The sequence below is a fragment of the Oncorhynchus kisutch genome, linkage group LG17 (genome assembly GCF_002021735.2).
Source record: "Oncorhynchus kisutch isolate 150728-3 linkage group LG17, Okis_V2, whole genome shotgun sequence".
NCBI classification, from domain to species: Eukaryota; Metazoa; Chordata; class Actinopteri; order Salmoniformes; family Salmonidae; genus Oncorhynchus; species Oncorhynchus kisutch.
The window spans coordinates 21,954,261-21,973,619 of record NC_034190.2 but is presented as its reverse complement, the minus strand read 5'-3'; the positions used below and the strand labels follow the sequence as shown (position 1 = coordinate 21,973,619).

General features: G+C 42.4%; 1 protein-coding gene and 1 long non-coding RNA gene across 4 annotated transcripts; one reads left to right on the top strand and one right to left on the bottom strand.

Annotated features, from left to right (window-relative positions):
- Positions 1-93: 93 nt before the first annotated feature.
- On the bottom strand, positions 94-18,632 carry LOC109907333 (methyltransferase-like protein 24). Of its 2 annotated transcripts, none has more exons than XM_020505238.2 (5): positions 18,089-18,632; positions 5,100-5,198; positions 4,258-4,388; positions 3,661-3,853; positions 94-1,295 (listed from the first exon to the last, which is right to left on the bottom strand). In XM_020505238.2, the coding sequence occupies exons 1-5, from the start codon at positions 18,356-18,358 to the stop codon at positions 984-986; spliced, it is 1,005 nt and encodes a 334-aa protein (XP_020360827.1). In that variant the 5' UTR covers positions 18,359-18,632; the 3' UTR covers positions 94-983. The 2 variants fall into 2 exon arrangements, with proteins under 2 accessions (XP_020360827.1, XP_020360826.1); XM_020505237.2 differs by having other exon boundaries at positions 3,661-3,913; positions 18,089-18,626.
- On the top strand, positions 9,152-14,515 carry LOC109907334 (uncharacterized). 2 transcript variants are annotated; one of them, XR_002257521.2, is made up of 4 exons: positions 9,152-9,416; positions 9,501-10,976; positions 11,118-11,276; positions 11,378-14,515. It is a non-coding gene; the product is annotated as an uncharacterized LOC109907334 (long non-coding RNA). The 2 variants fall into 2 exon arrangements; XR_004203563.1 differs by having other exon boundaries at positions 11,363-14,515.
- Positions 18,633-19,359: the final 727 nt, after the last annotated feature.

Sequence of the window (19,359 nt, the reverse complement as noted above, 5' to 3'; positions counted from 1 at the left end):
ACATTCTACGTAGAACATTATACACATAGAACACTCACTCATTATGAAACCAGTACAATGTAGCGGACTCTACATAAAGACATACAGGACAAATGGGGTATCAACTGTTTTTATTGCACTTGTAAAAATATGAAAACATCTTTGAAATCAATATATGTCTTTACATTGCACATGTCGGCAGATAATCAACCCCACCCCACATAACACTGTAATTATAACACAAAGAAAGATTATATTCATGCTCAACTCACATAAGTAGATTATACAAATTTATAAAAAGTACATAAAACCTTAATGATAAATAAAGCAAAGGTGACTAAAGTGTTTGAATGAAGGACTGACGTTGACCCCTAATCTGTATTTCTGCAGTGTGAAGTCCCAGATAGAATAGATTACTTTATTACCATTCAACAGTTGTCAGGGGTGTGCTCAATGCCAAGCTATGCCAGCCAGTATTGCCTGTACTGGGTTAATAGAATAGGCAGCCTAATCTCTAGCAGTGCCTGGCTGGTTCCCAGAATTTTGTGGAGCCCACTGCCCAGACTTTTATTTATTTATTTGTATTTTTTGGCTGCTGGGAGGCTTCAATTAGGTTTTAGGTGAGGGACCTGCCTAAACCTTCAAAATAAAGCCCTGACCCAATAGGGAGTGGTTTTGGTTGCAACCAACTAATAGTTCCAGACCCTTCCACTGGGTAGTTTTTCACCACCAGAGGGACACACTGCAGTGGAATTTTACTGACTGACAGACAGTGAGAGACTGGGCTAGTTCGACATTGCCTGCGACAGTGCAGGCGACTGCCGGCTGACTGATCTACAAATGACCTTGCATCATAAATAACGACTCATTATTACTTGTAGATCAGTCAGTCACAATTTACCCATGACACATCATGGTCTTGATGATCTTGAACATAGCCACTGACTATTCTGATGTGTGTGTTCGTGTGTAAGCCGTGCACAAGGTGTGCGCATGTGTTTGTCTCAGTGTATAGGCCCAGTGTTAACCCAGCTTAGTGTATAAGAGCTGTGTGCGTTGTCCACTTTGTGCCTTAGGACGCTTTTTCCCACCCCCGGAGAGCTATGGACCAATCGAAACCCAGCGTCCTGGAGCCCCTGTAGAACGCTGAACCAATAGCGGACCACCTCAGCCTCTGTCCCGCCGACCTCAAAGCCGGCCCACTGGAGGTGCACCGTGGCAACCAGGTGACGGATGCGCCCCAGAGTTCCGAGCTCTGCCCAGTTTTGCAGAACCCTCCACTCAGCACTCAGCAGGTCAGCATACAGGAAGTCCACCTGGCAAAAACAGACAACCATGTGTGTGTATATATACACATCATTGGTCACAACACACTTTTGACATCATTAAAAAGCAGCAAAACAATGAAAAGACAGCTTAGGGCTATGTTTCATCAGTGTGTGTGTATATATACAGTATATATGGCTCTTTGTTCTAATTACCACCATGCTCCAGAGCAGGTGAACAGAGCACAGCAATGGGTTTGGAAGGTCGGTGTATGAATCCCATTCTTAGTGGGGATGACACCCTAAATCTGCCCTCTCTTTATTTCCTACCTCCTATGCACTTGTGGAGATGTGAGAGGTTAGATAAGCAATATGGAGAATAAAAGGAACATTCTACTATATTGCTTATACCTAATCAATGGTCGGAGATGTACACAGGGGCTAGTGCAGGGTTTCCCAAACTCGGTCCTCGGGACCCCAAGGGGTGCACGTTTTGGTTTTTGCCTTAGCACTACACAGCTGATTCAAATAATCAACTAATCATTAAGCTTTGATCATTTGAATCAGCTGTGTAGTGTTAGGGAAAAATCCAAAACATGCACCTTTTGGGGTCCAGAGGACCGAGTTGGGAAACGATGGGCTAGTGGGATCCATTTAGGAGAAGAAAGTGAATCTCACTCCCCTCCAGTGGTTGCAGTGTGTAACTGCAGCAGTGGTGTGATTCACTGTTGCTATGGTAGCCAGGGTCAGCTCATCCCTGTTGCCATGGAAATGGAAGTGCAGGCAACAGTGTCTGTGAGTACTGTGAATGTTACATGTGTATATCTGTTGTGTACTGTAGTGTGAGTTAATGTATGTGTTACTGTGTTGGTGTGTGTCTGTTAGTAAAAAAAACAAAGATTCATGCTTGATCTGGCAATGTGGTCCGGAGGGTGTGACGCAATTGCGTAGCTTCTGGAGGCTTGCGGAGGCCAAATCCAGTTCCGTACTGTGATGCCGTGCACCTCCAAAATGTTTTTAACAATGCGTAGAGCTTCGCAGAGTGCCATATAGCTCCTCATTGACATGATCGGTTGATGGTAGGTAGGGCCTGTACATCCTGTATAAACAAGCTCACTTCCTTGACAACTTCCTTCACAACAAACATGCAGAACTTTGACGAAATGCTATCAGGACAAGTTCACGAAAATGTATTTGAATGGGAAGGTAATGGGGTTAGATGTGGTAGAGACGTCAATGGAATGCAGATGGTGGGTTCTGGATTAGCGCACAATCAACTACTCTAGGTAGGGGCGTGGATTAGAAAACCAGTCAATATCTGGTGTGACCACCATTTGCCTCATGCAGCGCTACACATCTCCTTCGCATAGAGCTGATCAGCACACAGCTCTTATACACTAAGCTGGGTTAACACTGGTGGAATGTTGTTCAATGGCTGTGCGAAGTTGCTGGATATTGGCAGGAACTGGAACACGCTGTCGTACATGTTGATCCAGAGCATCCCAAACGTGCTCAATGTATGACATGTCTGGTGAGTGTGCAGGCTATGGAAGAACAGACCTTTTCAGCTTCCAGGAATTGTGTACAGATCGTTGCGAAATGGGGCTGTGCATTATCATGCTGAAACACGATGTGATGGCGGCGGATGAATGGCACAACAATGGGCCTCAGGATTTTGTCACAGTATCTCTGTGCATTCAAATTGCCATAGATAAAATACAATTGTGTTCATTGTCCGTAGCTTATGCCTGCCCATACCATAACCCCACTGCCACCATGGGGCACTTTGTTCACAATGTTGACATCAGCAAACCGCTGATTGCCGCCCCACAACATCTTACACGTGTTCTGCGGTTGTGAGGCCAGTTGGACTGCAACAGCTCTGGTGGACATTCCTGCAGTCAGTTTGCCAATTGCACGCTCCCTCAACTTGAAACATCTGTGGCATTGTGTTGTTTGACAATACTGCACATTTTAGAGTGGCCTTTTATTGTCCCCAGAACAAGGTGCACCTGTGTAATGATCATGCTGTTTAATCAGCTTCTTGATATGCCACACCTCTCAGGTGGATGGATTATCTTGGCAAAGGAGAAATGCTCACTAATAGGGATGTAAACATAAGCTTTTTGTGAGTATCACATTTCTGGGATCTTTTGTTTCAGCTCATGAAACATGGGACCAACCCTTTACATGTTGTGTTTATATGTTTGTTCAGTGTAGCTAGATGGCTATAGAGATTAGACCTGAATCACTATGAGTGGAGCGTTTGAAGTGGTGCAGACTCATTTATTTGGTGAGTAATGACAGCTCCCCGACGTGCAAGAAGTATGAATGTTCTGACTTCTGCAGAGGCCGCATTGCCGTAAATGCCGTATGGCCACTGCAGAACACGGATTGACCATAAATCGGCTTTTACCGTGTGATGTCCCAGAGTCTCCATGATGTCCTTGAGTGTCCGGGACCCGCTACACAGAACCCCCTTCTTCTTCTGCTTGCGTCCTCTCGCTGCTCGCCAGTCCAGCCATGCCCGGTACTGTCGAAACCCACCAGAACCATCGTCACGGTAACCACTGCTGGCTCTGTCACCATGCTGACCACTGGGGTCAAATCTGTGGACATCACAGGCCTTTGAGAGAGCCTCCAGAAACCCTGTATCACCCTCATCCATACTACACACAGAGACAGACGGAGAGAGAGTTGTAGATAAGAGAGAGATATGTGAATGAGGAAGAGATTAGGATTTGTTTAAAACTGTTTTACATTATTAACTACTTGTACAAGTTTGGGGAAGGGAGCATGTCAATTATGTTATTTTTTGAACCTTTATTTAACTAGGCAAGTCAGTTAAGAACAATTTTTTATTTACAATGACGGCCTATCCCGGTCAAACCTGGACGACGCTGGGCCAATTGTGCGCCGCCCTATGGGACTCCCAATCATGGCCGGATGTGATGCAGTCTGGATTCGAACCAGGGACTACATTGACACCTCTCGCATAGATGCATATACACACCTGAAAGAGTATGCTACACACGGAGGACCCTGGCTTGGCAGGCTCCAGCCCTCCACACACAGCAGCCAGAGAGCTCCAGAGGCCTGTGAAGCCTGGGACTCACCTGGTAGAAGCAGCCGGGAACAGTTAACCTGCAGGGGAACAGGACAGAGTAATGAGGGGCCTGTCTGGAGAAGGAATGGAAGTGCTGAGTTATCATTAGGCCCAGAGAAAGTCATGTGACACAGATTTCCTGTCTGAGCGAGAGAGGGGATGTTGGGAAAAAATGCGGCCTGTTGCCCCTAATCTGCTTTTTAGAGGGCTTTTTTCCACTGACCTCTCACATGTTGGGAAACCCTGGGTCAGAGGTTTTTAGGTCAAACATATACAATGGTTTACAGTGACATGTTAAGTGTCTGGTCTCAAATACCATACTGTCATTACTCTCTGACCCTAGCGTCTTTGAAATATCTCAGAACCTAGGCTGTATGTGTCAAGCCTCACAAAGTAGGAGTTCTGATCTAGGACAGACCTGGGTTCAAGTACTTGAACAATAATTTCTAATACTTTGAGTGTTTGCTTGAGTCTGTCTGGAGTGCCAGACAGGCAGGGTTCGCAGTTTTAAGAGTTTATTAAGCCAGGCGAGCTTTAACAGGCACACAATAAAATGTTGCAAGTATTTGAAACCTAGGTCTGATCTAGGATCAGTTTTATAATTAAAAATATTATATAATGAAAAAGTTCAGCATTCCTACTCTAAGACGCTTCATGACTACGGGCCCAGGTCTGTTCTATACAGTGCATTTCTATCTGAATTATTTATGATGTGTGGGCCAAGGTGTAAAGTGGGCATGGTTATGTACCTGTGGTGTGGTAATGTAGGCGATGACACGTTCCAGCTCTGCAGTGAAGGAGGGCTCACCTGATGCCCACTGCTGCAGCTCAAACCCTCTACCTCTCTCCTGTGGGTAGACACACGAGTCAGCAGGGTAACACATGCACGCCACTCGCAATCACAAACACACATAAGCTGTGTTCGAATACCCATACTAACATACTGTGTACTACATACTTAATGAGTATATACTACATGCTATTAGTTCATTTTAGTATATTGTAAACGAAGAGTATACTTTCAGTTGAGTGTACTAGCGCTTCGCCGGTCTACCGGAAGTTGATGCTGTTGCTATGCAACTTCTTGCTAGCTTGTTAGCATACGTAACAAATTACTAGCTAGACATCTTACGACTTCAGAAAAAATGTCCATTGAGAACGCACAATGACTATACCGCTTACAGTGCATTCGGAAAGTATTCAGACCCCTTGACTTTTCCACATTTTGTTACGTTACAGCCTTATTCTAAAATGAATTTAATAGTTTTTCTTTCATCAATCTACACACAATACCCCATAATGACAAAGCAAAAACTAGGTTTTAGACATTTTAGCAAATGTATCAAAAAAGCGGATCACATTTACATAAGTATTCAGACCCTTTACTCGGTATTTTGAAGCACCTTTGGCAGCGATTACAGCCTCTAGTCTTCTTAGGTATGACTCTACAAGCTTGGCACACCTCTAACTCCCATTCTTCTCTGCAGATCCTCTCAAGCTCTGTCAGGTTGGATGGGAAGCATCGCTGCACAGCTATTTTCAGGTCTCTCCAGAGACGGGTTCAAGTCCGGGCTCTGGCTGGGCCACTCAAGGACATTCAGAGACTTGTCCCGAAGCCACTCCTGCGTTGTCTTGGCTGTGTACTTAGGGTTGTTGTCCTGTTGGGACGAAGGTTCACCTTCCAGTCTGAGGTCCTGAGTGCTCTGAAGCAGGTTTTCATTAAGGATCTCTCTGTACTTTGCTTCATTCATCTTTCCCTTGATCCTGACTAGTCTCCCAGTTCCTGCAACTGAAAAACATCCCTACAGCATGATGCTGCCACCACCATGCTTCACCGTAGGGACGGTGCCAGGTTTCCTGCAGACGTGACGCTTGGCATTCAGGCAAAGAGTTCAATCTTGGTTTCATCAGACCAGAGAATCTTATTTCTCATGGTCTGAGAGTCCTTTAGGTGCCTTTTGGCAAACTCAAAGCAGGCTGTCGTTCCTTTTACTGAGGAATGGCTACCGTCTGGCCACTCTACCATAAAGCCCTGATTGGTAGAGTGCTGCAGAGATGGTTGTCCTTCTGGAAGGTTCTCCCATCTCCACAGAGGAACTCTGGAGCTTTGTCAGAATGACCATCGGATTCTTGGTCACCTCCCTGACCAAGGCCCTTCTCCCCTGATTGCTCCGTTTGCCCAGTTGGCCAGCTCTAGGAAGAATCTTGGTGGTTCCAAACTTCTTCCATTTAAGAATGATGGAGGCCACTGTGTTCTTGGGGACCTTCAATGCTCCCAACATTTTTTGGTACCCTTCCTTAGATCTGTGCCTCACAAAACAGACAATTCCTTATGGCTTGGTTTTTGCTCGGACATGCACTGTCAACAGTGTGACCTTATGTAGACCGGTGTGTGCGTTTCCAAATCATGTCCAATCAATTTAATTTACCATAGGTGGACTCCAATCAAGTTGTAGAAACATAAAGGATGATCAATAGAAATAGGATGCACCTGAGCTTAATTTCGAGTCTCATAGCAAAGGGTCTGAGTACTTACAGTTGAAGTCGGAAGTTTACATACACTTAGGTTGGAGTCATTGAAACTTGTTTTTCAACCGCTCCACAAATTTCTTGCAAATCATTTTTCTAACAATTGTTTACAGACAGATTATTTAACTTATAATTCACTGTATCACAATTCAAGTGGGTTAGAAGTTTACATACACTAAGTTGACTGTGCCTTTTAAACAGCTTGGAACATTCCAGAAAATTATGTAATGGCTTATTAAAAAGCTTCTGATAGGCTAATTGACATAATTTGAGTCAATTGGAGGTTTACCTGTGGGTGTAAGGCCTACCTTCAAATAAGTGCCTTTTTGCTTGACATCATGGGGAAATCTAAATAAATCAGCCAAGACCTCAGATAAAAAATGGTAGATCTCCACAAGTCTGGTTCATCCTTGGGAGCAATTTCCAAACATCTGAAGGTACCACGTTCATCTTTACAAACAATAGTATGCAAGTATAAACACCATGGGACCACGCAGTAGTCATACCCGCTCAGGAAGAAGACACATTCTGTCTCCTAGAGATGAACGTACTTTGGTGCGAAAAGTGAAAATCAATCCCAGAACAACAGCAAAGGACCTTGTGAACCTGCTGGAGGAAACCGGTACAAAAGTATCTATATCCACAGTAAAACAAGTCCTATATCGACATAACCTGAAAGGCCGCTCAGCAAGGAAAAGCCACTGCTCCAAAACTACCATAAAAAAGCCATACTACGGTTTGCAACTGCACATGGGGACAAAGATTGTACTTTTTGGAGAAATGTCCTCTGGTCTGATGAAACAAAAATAGAACTGTTTGGCCATAATGACCATTGTTATGTTTAGAGGAAAAAGGGGGAGGCTTGTAAGCCGCAGAACACCATCCCAACCGTGAAGCACAGGGGTGGCAGCATCATGTTGTGGGGGTGCCTTGCTGCAGGAGGGACTGGTGCATTTCACAAAATAGATGGCATCACGAGGAAGAAAAATTATGTGGACATATTGAAGCAACATCTCAAGACATCAGCCAGGAAGTTAAAGCTTGGTCGCAAAGGGGTCTTCCAAATGGATAATGACCCCAACCATAATTGCAAAATGGCTTAAGGACAACAAAGTCAAGGTATTGGAGTGGCCATCACAAAACCCTGACCTCAATCCAATAAAAAATTTGTGGGCAGAACTGAAAAAGTGTGTGAGCTAGGAGGCCTACAAACCTGACTCGGCTCTGTCAGGAGGAATGGGCCAAAATTCACCCAACTTATTGTGGGAAGCTTGTGGAAGGCTACCCAAAACGTTTGACCCAAGTTACACAATTTAAAAGCAATGCTACCAAATACTAATTGAGTGTATGTGAACTTCTGATCCACTGGGAATGTGATGAAAGAAATAAAAGCTGAAATAAATCACTCTACTATTATTCTGACATTTCACATTTATTAAAATAAAGTGGTGATTCTAACTGACCTAAAACAGGGTATGTTTACTAGGATTAAATGTCAGGAATTGTGAAAAGCTGAGTTTAAATGTATTTGGCTAAGGTGTATGTAAATTTCCGACTTCAACTGTGTATATTGAGGACTAATCTGATTAAGGTCAGTTGTTTATTTATCCAAATAATAACTACATTTTCGATATGTGCGTGATGCTTTTAAATATTGTGGCCATTGCATCGGCACCAAGCTAACTGCGTTTCGCACTCGCTCTGCAACCAGTTCATTTTAGTCTTATGAGTGTATTTTACTGGACTAATTAGGTCATGTCCATATTTTGGGACAGTGAATGTGAGTTGAATGGTCTGTTTGCTGTAGTTTGGGACCTGCTTCAAGTAATATCAGAAAAGTTGTGGTCATGATCCAATATTTTCAAAATATACTTTGAAATTATCATTGCTAAGTAAAGGAGTATTGGTGAAAATGTTTGTAGTCATCCTTATATAATGTGTCATGATTGAAATACAAATGTAATGCTTTTCATCCATGCTGACCTTATCTCCTGCTTTCAGACTTAGTCATGCTGATCAGAGTGAAATTCAATGGTGAACAAAAATATGTCAAGATCATTAACCTGACACTTGAAAACCTTTTTGATTGGAAATAAATGTATTGTTTTCATACCAGTCAGTCTGATTACTCATACCATTACAATTGCAATTCTAATTGTAGGTTGTTGTCTTAATGTTTGTCACAGTTTTCCTGAAATTTGAGATCCCACTTACTAGTTTATAAAATACAAAGCTGTATGATGGGTCTGGAACTGAAGTTGATGGGGATGTGTTTGAGAAGGTGGTGAAACGGACAGATCTTGGTGTGTGCTGGTTTTCAAGTCTTTGGTTACCTGTGGCATCACTTTCAATATAACCATACATTTGACATGCCTGTATTGTTGTCTTTGTGTATTTCAGAATCTTCCCTGATGAGTCCTGTCTCTGCCAGTTCTGTGATGTGTGGTTCAGACCATGAGTCGGTTGATACAATCATTTTGAGTGAGGATGGAAGCCCCTCACGGAAGTATCAAAGATCTGATGACGAAGCAAAAAATGTACGTTTGTAATTCATTCTTCAATTAACTTGGCATAAAATGGATTTCACACTGCCGTTTATATATATATATATACTTTTACAGCTAATAGAGAGCATACTGAAGAAAAAGCCAGCTGGAGAGGTTGTCATCAAGGGATACTCCAAAACTAAAAGCCAGGTGGAGAGGTTGTCATCAAGGAATAATCCAAAACTAAAAGCCAGGTGGAGAGGTTGTCATCAAGGGATACTCCAAAACTAAAAGCCAGGTGGAGAGGTTGTCATCAAGGGATACTCCAAAACTAAAAGCCAGGTGGAGAGGTTGTCATCAAGGGATACTCCAAAACTAAAAGCCAGGTGGAGAGGTTGTCATCAAGGGATACTCCAAAACTAAAAGCCAGGTGGAGAGGTTGTCATCAAGGGATACTCCAAAACTAAAAGCCAGGTGGAGAGGTTGTCATCAAGGGATACTCCAAAACTAAAAGCCAGGTGGAGAGGTTGTCATCAAGGGATAATCCAAAACTAAAAGCCAGGTGGAGAGGTTGTCATCAAGGGATACTCCAAAACTAAAAGCCAGGTGGAGAGGTTGTCATCAAGGGATACTCCAAAACTAAAAGCCAGGTGGAGAGGTTGTCATCAAGGGATAATCCAAAACTAAAAGCCAGGTGGAGAGGTTGTCATCAAGGGATACTCCAAAACTAAAAGCCAGGTGGAGAGGTTGTCATCAAGGGATAATCCAAAACTAAAAGCCTGACTGACTGCACCAGACGAAAGATGATCAACATTCTTGTTTCGGCGATGACAGAGACTCATGCGTAAGTTTAAAGGAAAGATTCATAATGAAAATGGTTGAGCATTACTTGCTCCCATATCTGCTGAATGTTAAAAATGACTTCTGTATCAGTATCTCAGTCACATAATTGGTTAGGCTACTGCTGACCATCCACTGCTATTGGTAGAAGACTTCTCTTGTATCAAATTCAATGGGCATGATACTGATTCAAAAATCACTCCTGATATTTAGCTGACTGGTGACCAACGCTGCTTATGGAGATTCTGATTGCCGCCTAAACATAACATTATATTCTTGTCAGGACATCACCACCGCGCAGTGTGAGAGAAACGTTTGCACAAGGCATCGTCTCCTTGTTCCCAAACCTGAAGGATCCCTACACTGAAAATGGATATGCAAGTGTACATTACGACTGATAAAGGGCATCTGCGTTTAATTCGTCTAGTATGGTATCTGAGCAAATGGGACTTGGTTATGTTTTTTCTTTCAAGATTAGTAACCATGTTCATTTTTATAAGGAACATTATTACAACCCTAATAGTGGAGAAGGGTACCTCTCGTATTGAATCAAAACCATTCAGAGGAATTTGGTTTCATCAGAGAAACGGCCCACTCAACTATACTCTGGAAGGCCAACTGCTGAGAGGGAGTCCAGTCCATCCACTTTGGCTACCCTGAGTGAAGACCAGTGCCGAGAGGCCATTTCTCTTATGAAGCATTCTTCTGATGAAGAAACATGGCTCCACCATCCTAACTGAATTTCCAAGCGTTCTGGATGTGAAGGGCTTGGTAAGAGTTTTAAGTTGTATAAATTCTGTTTAATCTCTAGATGCCAATTCAGGTTGGCCAGTAATAGTAGTTCAATTAATGTGTAGGCTGGTGATTTACTCAAACTTGATTTGGAGGTTAAAGTGGAATGTTTTTGTCTAGTTTCAGATTGAACAGGATTTTGTGCTGCTGTTTGGAGAGGTGGCCAACTACATTCAAGCAAAAGATCATCATGCTAAGCAAGGCCCTAAGCTGAACTTCAGGAGCTGATCTAGATGGCAGAATCTGCAGTTGATGAGGGAACTGACATGAATGCTTACGGTTAGATGATCATAATTTATCATTTATATTTCAAATAACTCTGAAATGTTAATGTCACTGATGATGGAATTTACCATTTTAATTAGGATCTCTTTGATTAGGATGGGAAGGTGACCTTTCCTCCATCCTTCTCCTGCTCCATTTGATTCCTCCTTCATCACAAGGCCGCAAAAGACCAGGCAAGATGTCTGCATCTCAAGCTAAACAGTATCTTGTGATATTCAGCCGCTATGATGAACTAATGATGGTGTTTGTTTTTGTCGTCTTCAGGCAGAAACCAGTATCCAGGAGCACCTTGATGCGATTGACCAGAGCCGCCAACCATATCTTCTTGCAATCGGGACCAGGAAGAGCAGCATCCATGCTTACTTCATCATCCTGGACAAGAGCGCCTTGCAAGTCAACGAGCGCTCTTGGTGCTTCAATGAGCTTTTCAAGACTCACTTTGTCTTTGGTACTGCTTACAATACAATGCTGCGCAACATGTACACCTTCATACAGACAACTGTGTACATCATAGACATTGGGAAGGTTAAGGAGACTCCAAGGGTTGTGAGCTCAGAGCTAGACCTCTGCACTAATGCTGATATGTTTTGTTTGCCATGCTAGTCATGGAAGTACCAACTTGCTCGTAAGGCATCTCAAGTTGATACATGGAATGTGCCCTGGTAGAACTCTTAGAATAAAATGTGGTCAAGCAGATTGTTGTCGTGTATTTGGTTGTCGTGTATTTTCAGACTTTAGGAAGCATTTGAACAGGGCACAATCCCGAGACTGTCAAATTTTGTTAAACGCTAACTTGAATGCTAATACAGCTGTTGATAATTAGCCAAGTAATGCTGATTTTCCTTCAAATTCTAGTTGTAACCATGTACCAATATCTAACAAGAACACACTTGATATGTGTGTGTCTGCTATTGCACAGCTGCAGGTATAGGTCAGACTGTAAATAGTTTTCTATCTTCCATGGAGGAAGCAGTTCAAGAGATACAGGGTCAAGCTAATGCGACTGCTCTTACATGTATATCTTCAAAAGACACACAAATTGTTCAGAAAAATACAACATCATTTTCAGGATATTGAAAATCCTTTCACATTGTTGAATTCAGTATCAAAACAAAGTGCTTATTTTATACAAAAATGGGGAACAACTCAACCAGTTGAGAGTCCTTGGTGTTAGATTTGACGATAGAAGAAACAACACTACTGGAACTTATGATCAAATGGTCATAACTGATCCATTTTCTTACTTTCCAATTCTCCAGACATTGCAGTTCATTTTGAAGAACCCAAATACAAGTGGCATGTTTAACTCGGGGGACAATTTAAAAATTGAGTTTACTTTGATTTGAAAGCTGGACTATATATGAAGAGACATCCTCTCTTTTCTAAAGAGTAAAGAGTTGAATTTCCAATGCATTTATGATGACTGACACTGCTAATCCATTGGGATCAAAAAAGTGAATTCACAAGTTGGGAGTTACATACTTTACTTTGAGAAATTTACTCCAAAGTTTAATTCAATGTTGGTAAATATTGACTTGTGTGCACTCTTCCATACCCAGGACCTTAACTTATGTACACTCTTCCATACCCAGGACCTTAACTTATGTACACTCTTCCATACCCAGGACCTTAAACGTAGGGATTTGATTCCATTCTTGAGCAAATATTTAGCTATTTGAAAGTGCTTGAGACTGAGGGTATTGAAGTTCCCTTCTTATGTGGTTGTATACATGGCAGTATTGTCCAAGTAACTGGAGATAATCTTGGTATACGTTGCCTGTTTGGTTTTGTGGAATCATTTAGTGCTCGTTATTGTTGCCGTTTTTGCCTCACTGAGAAAGTGGATTTTCAAACTGTGTTTTCTGAGGATGACCCAAGAGTGACTTTACGAACGAAACACATGCAACTCAGACTATTGTCAAACTATTCAGTCAAACCCAACACGGTGTGAAGCATGCTTGCTTATTGAACTCTCTCCAGTACTTCAATACTACAGACAGCTTTTCTGTTGATATAATGCATGACATTTTAGAAGTTGCACAATTTGAGGTAAAACTTGTGTTACAGTATATACAAGCCAACTTTGTGACTGCTAAAGATGTGCACGGTAGAGTTCGTTAATTTAACTATGGCTACACAGAGCGGAGGAATCGTCCACCTGCACTCAAATTGGATGATCGGAGCAATGATTTGGGTCTAAATACTATTCAATCTTGGTGTCTTCTCCGTAATTTGCCATTGATATTTGGTGATCTGGTACAGAAATATGATAAATACTGGCAGCTGCTTCTGTTACTACTACAAATTGTAAATATTGTGTTTTCTCCTATACTAACAGAGGGCATGACTATCTATCTGAAGCACTTAATTGCTGAACATCATAGGCTTTTCAAGTATTTGTTTCCTGACAGAAATCTGTTACCGAAACACCACTTCATGATACATTATCGTCGTTGTATAAGGAACATCGGGCCCATTCTTCATTCGTGGTGTATGCGCTACAAGGCTAAACATTATTTCTTTAAAAAGCAACTGAAGTGTTTTAAGAATGTCACTATGACTTTAATCAAGAAACACAAATGACATGGCATATAACTGGGAAACATTGAGCCAGGATGGACTATCTATAGGTCCAGGAAAGATGTCAAGGCTCAATGACCTGAAAGAAAGCCATGAGATTGCTGCCAAGTTGAATGTCTCAGTGCGCACACATGTTTTGTCATTTAAATGGGTAAAGCCCCATGGTACAGAATATCATCTTGATTTGGTCATATGTGCTGAAGTAGTCATTGAAATGCCACTATTTTACCAAATTAAGGCTATTCTGAAAGAGGAAAATGTTTATTTTAGGTTGGGTCAGCTCTTGAAACCTTATGTTTTGATGATCATTTGCCTGCATTCAAAGTTTTGAAGCAAAGTCCACCATGCAAGATATTTCATGTAAATAACATGTACCACAAACCTTTTCATTTGCTCATGTCATATGGAGCAAGTGATTTTTTTGACTACATTGTCCCCTACTGTCACTTGATAACAGTTTAAGCCAGGGCTGAGACTTATGGTTAGGTTGTGAGAAACATGTTTTTAATGTAAATGTCAGCATTTTCCAACAAACCTATTGATTTGCTCATGTCATATGGAGCAAGATTATTTTGACTACATTCTACTGTCACTTGATAACAGTTTAAGGCAGGGCTGGGACTTGTGGTTTGGTCATAATAAACATAATTGAATGTTGAAACAGCTTTGCTTGAGTTTATTGTGAAATTCCAAGTGCTTTTCCAAAATACTTTTTGCACTCCTCAGTGTTAAATCAACACTAGAAATGTAACACTTGGATCAATGTACTTTTTACTCTGTGTAGAGTGGGACCATATGTACTCGCTGATAGTGTTGATTTAACACTTTCAAATGTACTGTGTAGAAGTCCACAAACGAAGGGAAAAGGTGAGAAGAGGAGTGCATATATGTGAGAAGAAATTCAACGTGGATGCTATAAATGTCAATTGTGTTAATGTGTATCCAGGGGTTTATTCATTCTGTTAAACATTTCTTAAACTGAAGCAAACTAAACAAAATGGGGACAAACATACCCGAATTTGTCCAATACAAACAGTTTGCAACTGGTGTACTAATGATTACACCCTAGATCAGCTAGATGCAGGCAAGGCTGTGTCACTGTCTGTCACAACATTTTCACTCGACCTGTGTGCACCTACGTTGTAATCTTTCATTCATAGGCTTGTTTGTAGCAACCTCATGTTAGGGAACATTTGAGTATCATGTAGTAGTCTAAACCTACCGATGTTACATTGAGCTGGATGAATGGAATATGAATCACAGTCATCCAATATGCTGTAATAGAAATAAGGCCATGCTCATAAAAAAACCCAACAACATTGCCCTCCATCTTAAAACAGCACAGACCTCCACTGACATACCGGTACATACAAGCAAGCAGTGGTGACCTGTCATTCGGGGCAGAGCACCCTCTTGTTTTGAGCTCTACCTGTTTAGCTAAAAAAAGAAAACAATTTATTTTTTGCCTGTTTTGCATGTCATTTTGACATTAATACGTGCCACATATGAGTTTGCAAACAATGTAAAAAAAAATTGATTTTTGAGTTACTCAAAGCAATGTGGCTTTATTAAGGCAGCTCCAAAATGCAGGTGTTTCAGCCTAGGTCAGTGCTTTCTGTGGTGGTGGGGCAGCCAGCAGAAATTCGGAGTGCAGGGGTTGGTAATGTTCTCTAGTTGCACCATGATTGGCTCAATGTTCTGTCACTCATGTGGACCCTTCGTCACCGCAATATCCACAGGGAGAGCTCAAATTCAAGCCCCTTGGGTGCTGCCATAGTTGCATTAGAAGTGCCCATCCAAGAAGGCTCAAGGTCATTGGCCACAGATAAAATGTCAAATCACGTTATATCTACCGTAGCTTTGATTGGACTGATCATGTCAACATCACACTATCAAAATCTTAGCTAGCAAGCTAGACAAGCAGTCATCGTGAATCAAGTCGACAATCTACTCGCAAATCCTTTTCAATCCTTGTCATATGAAGAGAAATTCTAGATAAAATATATAGGTGCTCATCGGCCATTGAACATAAACATTACACAACAAGATGTAAATCGCAAATTCAACAATGAAAGGTTTGGACGGAATCGGTGGCTAACTGCAAGCATTACAAAGCAATCACTAGCCTGATATTCAGTGGAATGGGTGGGTGTGTGTGGTTCAAGTCTGGGTTTAAGGGTCTCTTTTCCAAGCTTAAAAGGATAAACATTCACATGCAACACCATGGGCCAGAAAAGGTTGAACACACTGGCCATGCTGTCAATCCAGCATGCTGCATTCAAAACAACTGGAAACTCAGAAATCTCAGACTTTAGTGAGTTCAAAACTCTGAAACTCTGGAACTCTGAAAAAATCTCCGACTGGGAAAATACATTTTGAATGGTCATCCAACTCAGAATTCCAAGTTGGGAACTCTGGCCTCTTTCTAGAGCTCCGAACTGAAGATCACTAACGTCATGATTCGACCTTGTTTTTTTACAAGTTCCCAGTTGTCTTGAAAGCACCATAAATCCAGAGAATGACAGACTTTGATGACAAAATTTGCACAAAAGGACCGCCGCGCCACCTTCCTGTTCAAGTGAGCACAAGACAACAACGTGAGTCCAAAAATATTTTGTTTGCTGCTGCATAAGTGATGCAATATGCCAGGGAGATATGGGTACTTTGGCTAAGAAAATAATACTAAATGTATGTTGTGTAGTAAGCTGTTAGTAGCCCATGTACCTCACCCTAATAATTCGGTACCTTTCCCCTTCATAACTTAGCCTACTGTTCTGACTTGGTGGTGTCTTAATCGAAATTACGGATTGCCTCTTCTCCGCTTAACGTCCCCTTATGCCATAGTTTGTACATCTCCATAGAAACCACATTTGTTTAAGTAAGTCAGCCATATCAGCTATGTTTTTTAAAAGGCAGTAAATTAGGCTGAATTAACTGTTTCACTGCCAGACAAGGCTCTGCTGATAGCCAGGTGTAGCAGTGGTAAGGATTCACTCCATAGTGCTGAAAAGAAAGCTCTGCTGTTGGGACAGCTTTATGTAGGCTCTAACAGTTTGTGGGCACTGCTTGTCACCGTCATAGTGCAATACATGTATTGTGTTGTGTAATGGCTTTCCTGGACTTTGCCCCACCAAGATTTACATGCTAAAATCGCTGCATACAAGCAATGGCTGAAATGAAATGCTATGCGGTTCGTAAGGCTACTACCGTAGCTAACAAATTGTCAGCCAACATAACGTGTAACGTAACTTATTTGAAAACGCATTACTTTATTACATTGCTCAACACTTTGTCATAATTAGTTAAAGCAATTCATTTGTATCCACTTTCGTAGGACTCCTGCTGCATATTTTACCGGCATTTTTTAAATCTAAAAATGTTGTGAAGCTAAGCCCATTTTCTGAAGAATTTCATTATGGGCCCAAAAAGCACAGAAATATTGTCCACTGCTTGTATACTTCGTATTTTGGTGAATGTAGTACAACGTCCTGGAACTTTTGCCATACTAACTATCCATACTGACCACTAAGCATGCTACATAATCAATGTATGTCACAAATAGTACGGTCAGTATGAACATTCAAACACAGCTAGTCAATACATGTCAGCTCAATATTTGTAAATGAATCAAATGTAAATGAAACACACACATACTCCATAGGTTGAGGGGCCACTTAGGTGTCAGTGGAGATCAAAGAGCATAGAATAGGTCATGTAGAGGAATGTGTGTGCGCGAGCGAGCGTGCGTTGGCCCCTCAGGTATGGGAGATGTACAGACAGGTCAAGGGCTAACTCCAGCCCTGCTAGTGACATGCATGCCTGAGGCATACTAACACACACACACATATACACACAGGCCACCTCACCCCTAGAGACCACTGTGGTCACCATGGCAACCCAGGAAGGAGGAGGGAGAGGAGTAGATGATGACTCACCAGACTGACTGGGAGCTAGCCTTAGGAGGGGAGAGAATTAGAGAGCCGAAGCGAAAAATCATAAATGAGAGGGGAGATGATGATGGGGGATTGACAGGAAAGGAGAAGAGGGGGTGAGTGGAGAGATGGAGATGTATTATTGACATACCAACAAAAACGAGCAGCTGAAACCTGCTCCTCCCTGACCACTGACACACACGCAGCTGATCACTACAGCTGCCGGGGGTCAGTCTGCCCTATCTTGTCCTCGTCTCAACTGTGTGTGTTTGCGCGCTCGTAGTTTGCTCTCACCCGGTCGCCAATGGGCATCTCGTTTTCATCTTCGTACACGCGGCTCGCTCCCGACTCATCCCGTAAAAATTCCAAAGATCCCGTTTGGCGCGCGCTCCTTCTCTCCGGTTCTATGCTGATCACCGTGAAGGCGACCCCGTCCTTAAAGGCCCCTGGGCTACCTGCGTGGTCTGCTCGCGGCAACCGGAGCCCGACCAGGAGCTGTAGCGCGAGTAGAAACATCGGGATAATTAACAGCAGCACGCGCTGCACACCGCTACCGGCTGACATGCCTCCTCCGGGAAACCGGTGAGCATCTCGTGCCTTTGTTCTCCTTCCCAACTGGACCGGTCTGGTGCCTCGTGGGAGTCAACTGACCGAATGGCTGCTGCGGAACTGTGGGGAGTTAAAAACAGTAGCGTGAGGCAGTCGCTAGCCTTTCCAGAAGTCCGCTTCCCTTTGTTCTGCCCACTTCCAACTGGAGGCTCCAGACCCTCTCTCCTGCTCTGTGACCAGCCGGAGGGCAGAGTGGTGACGCAGAGCTCCAGGGTCAGTGGCCGATTGGTTGATATCTAGCCTATTACGGTATTTTTAGAAGTCTGTTTCTCACAGGAAAACAGACCAAGCTCCAAATATGACCTTTATTAGCCCATTGGCGTTCTCATCAACAAGCTAAGTGAAGTCTCATGGGAATTACGGAATAGAAAAGTAGCAGGGCCATGGTAACGGAATTACACTGAGCCTCACTTAAAAATGTATACCAAACAAAACCCATTGTTTTCAAAGTTTAAAAACCATACAACTCTATGCATAAAGACTACTTTAAACAATTTCCATTGAGGATTTTACAAAAACAAATTTACAGGAAGATACAAACGTTGCATCTACACAGCTTTTGCATACTTTTTTTTTTATTACTGTATAAATAGTTCAAAGTAGCCATTGTGCATAGAGTCATATGTTCTGATCTACTTTGAAATCAATGGATTTTGTTTGGAATATACAATTTAAAGTGAAAAATCGGGGGCTCAGTGTAATTACTTTACTGTGGAATCTTTCCTAACACTGAACAGTGACCCCCCCCCCCCCCCTCTTCCTGCCCTCTCCCATCCACTCTCTTTCCCTCTATCTTGCCTCCTTCCTTTCTCACCCACCCTCTCTCTCCCTCTACTAGTTGTCCCATAGACTACCCTCCCCCCCCTTCACTTCCGTCCAATCAACAGATGAGGAACATCAACACTGTCCAGTCAGCCTGTTGACAAACTGCTTCATATGTAAACACGGTCAAATAT

Coding starts and splice junctions, on each gene's coding strand:
- LOC109907333 (XM_020505237.2), bottom strand. CDS start 18,358: ATGTCAGCCGGTAGCGGTGTGCAGCGCGTGCTGCTGTTAATTATCCCG. Junction 5,199..18,088: donor AGATGCCCATTGGCGACCGG/GTGAGAGCAAAC, acceptor GTCTACCCACAG/GAGAGAGGTAGAGGGTTTGA. Junction 3,914..4,257: donor TGTGTAGCATACTCTTTCAG/GTGTGTATATGC, acceptor CTCTGTGTGTAG/TATGGATGAGGGTGATACAG.